This window comes from Triticum aestivum, chromosome 1A (assembly GCF_018294505.1).
Source record: "Triticum aestivum cultivar Chinese Spring chromosome 1A, IWGSC CS RefSeq v2.1, whole genome shotgun sequence".
Lineage (NCBI taxonomy): Eukaryota > Viridiplantae > Streptophyta > Magnoliopsida > Poales > Poaceae > Triticum > Triticum aestivum.
The window spans coordinates 432,446,768-432,452,864 of NC_057794.1; the positions used below are offsets into that span (position 1 = coordinate 432,446,768).

The 6,097-nt window shown below is 43.4% G+C and overlaps 1 protein-coding gene across 1 annotated transcript; it reads left to right on the forward strand.

Moving 5' to 3' along the window:
- Nucleotides 1-6,097, forward strand: LOC123054251 (protein RETICULATA-RELATED 4, chloroplastic). Its single transcript, XM_044477981.1, has 8 exons — nucleotides 1-669; nucleotides 2,881-2,949; nucleotides 3,728-3,859; nucleotides 3,985-4,038; nucleotides 4,118-4,162; nucleotides 5,150-5,289; nucleotides 5,556-5,681; nucleotides 5,775-6,097. The coding sequence occupies exons 1-8, from the start codon at nucleotides 118-120 to the stop codon at nucleotides 5,809-5,811; spliced, it is 1,155 nt and encodes a 384-aa protein (XP_044333916.1). The 5' UTR covers nucleotides 1-117; the 3' UTR covers nucleotides 5,812-6,097.

Consider the following 6,097-nt stretch of genomic DNA (forward strand, 5'->3'; position numbering starts at 1 on the left):
GCTTCCACTCCTTCACCAACCACACTCCTCTCCTCCTCTTCCCCGGGAGGTCCACGCCCGCCCGCTCACAATCCCCGCCCCCGGCCTCCCCTCCGACCACCTCCCGCATCCCCCGCCATGGCCTTCTCCACCCCCAACGCCCTCTCCGCTTCCGCTTCCGGCCCCGCCTCCCCGTTCCACCTCCGCCTCCAGCAACAGCCCTTCCTCCGCCTCCCCGCCCTCCCCTTCCACCGCTCCCTCCCGCTCCACCTCCCCTCCCTCCGCCTCACCCGGCCCCTCCTCCCTCCCCTCCCGCTCGCCTCCTCGGGCGGCGGCAGCAACATCGGGTCCGGCTCCGGCTCCGGCGGCGGTGGCGATGACGACGACCTCCCCTCCGGCGGCGGAGGAGACGAGGACGAGGGCGGCGACGACGCGTCCGTCAACAGGAGGGAGGCGCTGTTCGTGCTGGCGCAGCTGGGCCGGAAGCTCGAGAGCCTTCCCGCGGACATGGCCGCGGCCGTGGAAGGCGGGCGCCTCCCCGGCGAGATCGTGCGCCGGTTCGCCGATCTCGAGAAGTCGCCCATGTTCCGCTGGCTGCTCCAGTTCGGCGGCTTCAGGGAGCGCCTCCTCGCCGACGACCTCTTCCTCGCCAAGGTCGCCATGGAGTGCGGCGTCGGCATCTTCACCAAGGTCCGTGTGAAAATGAAGTCCTCCACTCCGTGTATTTTCCACATAGCAGCATCTCGTTTCTGTGGTTTGCGCTTCAGATCGTCAGATGTGGTTTGGTTTGCTCTGCTTTGACTGGCTTCACTGTAGAAGTTTCTGTGGCCTAGAGTTCAAAGGCCCAGCTCTGATGTGTGTGGTAGATTGTCGTATGAGTCGGGCTTTGGCTCGATGGCGATGCGTGCCCGACTCTGGCTTGTTGTCGACGTCGCTTCAGGGTTGTCGGGAGCGTTGTTTGGACGAGCGCTTCGGTGAGAAATGGGGCGGGAATATTTCTCTGCTGTGACAAGATGCCGATTCTTCACTAAATCGGATGTATTCGGTATTCCATAATCTAATTGGACAGTCTACTAAGTGCAATTTCATTCCCTCTAATACAACAAAGGCACATGTCCTTCTAAAGAAAACAAAGGCAAATGTCGCTTTGCTAGATGAAGAAAGGAATACAGAATAAAAGAAGCCTTTCTACGGTCTGAAGTATACTCTTCTGCTGGCAAAGAACAAAGGCAAGTGTTGCTGTTCTTGCCTTTCTCTGAGTAGCATTATTCGGTCACATCAGCCACAAAGCTCCTGAGCTACCAAGCTTTGTGGTGCCGTGGCACCACCAAAATGTCATAATAGATCGTACAATCTAGCATACTACAAAAAATGATTCAGCACAACGTACGAATGATGGCTTCACCATTTCTCTCTTGCTGGCCTACGGTGCACAGTAAAAAAATTAATCTCAATGTGTATACTAAAATTATGACATGATGATAGACGCTCCCTCTGTAAACTAATATAAGATCGTTTAGATCACTTAGGAAGTACATCTTATGGCAATGCTAGTTTTCTTTTCATAACTCTTTAGTAGCGCTATCGTGTGTTGGTAGCTTAGCATAGGAACCACAAAACTTGTTTGGTAGCACTAGAACTTCTCTCGTTGTGTATACTTTGTTTGACTAGTGCTTACTTTGCTTTGCTGGAGGAAGGGTGTAGCAAGCGACGAAATGCTTCGGGGAGTTGAAAATAAGCATAGATCCGGAGATTCCCAAATAGGTCAACCTTTTGAACTGCCTGCTGAATCCATGAGCAGGCAAGAGACAACCTGGCGAACTGAAACATCTTAGTAGCCAGAGAAAAAGAAAGGATAATGTTGCTCTTCAGAAAACACGTATAGTGGCCTTCGTCGATGGGACAAACGCTCCAGTGTATGCGTTACAAGGCAACTAGCATTTTGTCATGGAAGTTCGTGAAAGAATGTTCTTGTTTTTCGTTGGAAAAACCAACGCCGACGTCAAGGCCAGTATGTAGTAGTTTTTCAAGTAAAACAAAGTATGCACTAGTCACCTTCCGTTGACTCTTTGTGGACATATCCTTCAAATACAATCCCAGTGGCAGCCGAATGGGAACTCTGTACCCTAGGAATATGTACTCCCTCCGATCCACAGTAAGTCCTTTTAGAGCATGGTTAATAGTACAGCCAGCTGGTGGCTATATGATATTGCCATGTCATCTATAGCCAAGGTTATAGCCGGCACGTACAATAGTTAGATGTAAAGATGTGCTACTTTATTAATGCATGGCCCACGTCTCACTCTCACATAGTGCCTAGGAGCACGTGTTGCAGCTGGCTCTTATTCTGTAGTCGGCTCCTCTTCTCTCCCCTCCATGTCAGCAGAAATATAACATTTTAACTCTTATAGCCCGCTTACATAAGCTTATTTTACTTGCTCTTAGCATTTTCTAGTTGAATATATACTCCCACTGCACTTTTGCTCATGTTGTTCCTATTTAGTCCCTCATTAATTTCATTGAGAACTGAGCCTAGAACTCTACTGGGAGGGAAAACAGAAAGTTATACAAACAATTGAAGGGTAGCATTAACATTTTTCTACACCCTTAATTCTTGTGAGCCTATTTTGGATTGGAGGGAGTAGTTAATGCAGGGTCTGGAGAACATTTGCTCATCTCCAGAGTTGAGAATTGAGAAATACATGCAATGCAACACATATACTTGGGTGCATTGTTGTTAGAAACATCAAGATATTTTGTCTCAAGTTGTATGCCTGAAACCTATTCTATATCTGCACTTGCTTTTATTTGAGGGCAATTGCATTATTTTGTGATTCAGTTTGCAACGCATATTTAAGTTCTGTACAGCTTATTTGACATATTTCTTTTTAATGTTGCTAGACTGCGGCAGAATATGAGCGAAGGAGGGAGAACTTTGTCAAGGAGCTTGACTTTGTGATTGCCGATGTGGTATGCTTCTATTATTTTTTGGGATATCCTTTACAAATTGGCGAGACTTTGCCTTCGATTCCGTACACTCAGAATTACTACCTATGTTTAAAAAACAGATGATGTTAATAAAAGCATGCAGTCAAACTTCTCTTGATAAAAGGCACAAGGTTTTCTCAGTATTTTGTGCAAACATTTGCGAACCCCGGTAAATTGTGCAAGCGGCTTCATATTAGGGGGTGAATAAAGCAATTTACTTTTGATTTGAGATTTCGGTCATCATTTTTTTTCCTTTCAGAAATCAGAACAAAGAATCAATACGCAATTTTGATTGACCCTGCGAAGCTGTGCTAGAGGTTGTTAATGTGTTATGATTCCCAAATGAACCTTTTTTAGATTTGTTGCCAAAATAAATAAACAGATTGATCTTCAAAATATATAACCTGCATTTTAGACCCAGTCCTAACAGCACAGACCTGCCCCCTTTCCTTCTCCACCCGCCAAGCTTTACAAAGTTCTTTTGCATTTTTTTTCCTGAAAAGAGGAGAGGTGTTCCGCCTCTCTAATTTTTTTTACCGGAAATCGTGCTGCTCTAATTTATTAGGGTTAGTGTTTAAAATATAGGGGTGGGCGAGCTTGACAACTGAGTAACCACTTGCATGCTCACTTTCATGCAGGTGATCTTGTAGTCCAAAAGTTACATTTATCTAAAAATATACTACTTGATTTGAAGCGCACAAATGATTTTTTAGAACTCTTCTGATTACTAGTCTTAAAATCTTGTTGCAATACTTTCTAGGTCATGGCAATAGTTGCAGACTTCATGCTTGTTTGGCTTCCTGCTCCAACTGTGTCTCTGCAACCAGCACTATCAATGAATGCTGGGGCTATTGCTAAATTCTTCCACAACTGCCCGGATAATGCATTCCAGGTAACGTGATCTCAACTTATTTCTCCCTTTCCTAGTGGTACAGTGAAGAATCTACTTTTCTGAAAGGGAAAGTATTTATCTTTTCCTTGAAACTTGTAAGGGAACTTATGTGACTTCTTCTGCAGGTTGCTTTGGCTGGAAGATCATACACATTTTTGCAGAGATTTGGAGCTATTATGGTAAAGATTAACTATCTGTGCTATGTTGTGACTTGTTTAGAGCGTGTTTGTCACAAACTAATAATTCGCCTTCTTTCAGAGGAACGGCGCAAAACTTTTTGCAGTAGGAACGAGTGCATCTTTGGTAAGTTTGTTATGCTGTAATTTTGATGTTTCTGACAAACAGTACTAGCATTGTGTTTTTATTCAATTGTAATTGCATTGCCTTGATGCTATGCGAGGAATCGATAGAAGCTTCTATCATCTTTTTTTTGTTTAATCTTGAAATAGCATGAGGAGAAAAAATATTTTCTTTTTCTCAAGTACTCTGTTCTCATAGGAAGAAGTAACCGTTTAGTACTCACATGAAAACATGCAAAAGTAATATTTAGAAGAGGTTTGATGAGGTTGTTATTTTTCATGTAAGCACTCGTTATGTCATGCACTGCTCAGTTGTTTAATTGAAAATCTAGAGGCCTGGTAGTGTGCAACTTAATAAATTTGATGGTAATTGTTAAGTTGATATGTCAGCACTACAACTGTATATTACGACCTTGAAGCCTCAATCAGATATGCCGGTTAATTCTTAAATAAAGAACACCTTGCAGAGTGCCACTGATCTTGTATTAGGTGAAGGGAACATTTGAAAAGCTAAGGAACATGCTGAAGTAATGATACAATTTGTTTTTGGTTCCACATAGGAACAGTTTTTTTTTAGATAATGACATAGTAACAACTAGTCAGTGCCATTTTTACTCTTCAAATACTCCCTCCGTTCCTAAATATACGACCTTTTAGAATTTCAATACGGACTACATACGGATGACACATTTTAGAGTGTGTAGTCCGTATTGAAATCTCTAAAAGGGCTTATATTTAGAAACGAAGGGAGTACTACTCAAGTCCTTATGAAAAGCTTAAAAAGATTTGGGACCAAAAGCGGTTAGCAGTGACCATTGAATAAGTTTCTTCAGCTTGAGTTGGGTTCCAAATTCTTATAAATATCAATTGACTTTTTGTACCCAAAACAAATGCGCTACCAAGCTGCACTACATCCCTTTTCCAAAGCACAGCTTGGGGAACTTCAATATCGACGGGCTTGCTAGCTAAATGGCGCAAAATCTTTTTTCAGATTGGCACGGGTGTGACCAACGCAATTATAAAGGCAAGAAAGACTGTTAACAAGGATGATGCTGGCGAAGTTGAGGATATCCCAATTGTTTCAACAAGTATTGCCTATGGTGTATACATGGCAGTTTCTAGTAACCTCAGGTACCATGCAATATTGCAATTATTACTCTATGTGATATGTTTGATTTGCATGAAGTGATTTAATATTTCCTAAGAGGTTAAGATGAACCTTTCTAATGATTATGTTATGTTTAATTCCGCCTCCGTTCCGATTGGGACATTATGAGGGCTCCAAAAACCGTCTAGTAAATAATTATACAAAAGTAGGACACTAGGATATGGAAACCTGAAAATTTGTGCGGACAAAAATAACGAAAACTAAAGCAACTGAACTTCTTCTATAACAGGTACCAGGTTCTGGCTGGAGTGATCGAACAGCGGATGCTTGAGCCGTTGCTACACCGCCACAAACTAGCATTGAGTGCACTGTGCTTTGCGGTTCGGACGGGGAACACATTCTTGGGTTCTCTACTGTAAGTAATCTATAGTCCGCAGGATGTTAACTCTGAATCTAAACATGAAATTCCGATGTGGTCACTTACTGGCTGAACATTTTGCCTTTGCAGGTGGGTTGACTATGCCAAGTTTATAGGCATACAATAAGTTGAAGACAGACCTAGAATTGCACAAATCATTTGCAACGTCGATTCGTCGCTACGCCATACCCTTACCGTGCTTCCTATCCTGACTCATCTGCCTTCATAGGAGACACTAATGACAGAGGTCGATTGCTTTTGTTGGAAACGAAAGATGTGTGCAGAGAAATGGTAATTTGTCGAATTCCCAAGAACAAGCGCTTGGATTCTATTTGGTGGCTTGTGAGTTTTGTCCTGTTAGAACTCGATTCGTTTCAGACGATGGTTTTGCAGTCGTTTCTGTTGCGCAAGTA

What these genes read in the sequence shown, in the direction of transcription:
- LOC123054251 (XM_044477981.1), top strand. Translation starts at nt 118, where the DNA reads ATGGCCTTCTCCACCCCCAACGCCCTCTCCGCTTCCGCTTCCGGCCCC. An exon ending in AGAGATTTGGAGCTATTATG is followed by an intron (nt 4,039 to 4,117) that starts GTAAAGATTAAC and finishes GCCTTCTTTCAG; the next exon opens with AGGAACGGCGCAAAACTTTT. An exon ending in ACATTCTTGGGTTCTCTACT is followed by an intron (nt 5,682 to 5,774) that starts GTAAGTAATCTA and finishes TTGCCTTTGCAG; the next exon opens with GTGGGTTGACTATGCCAAGT.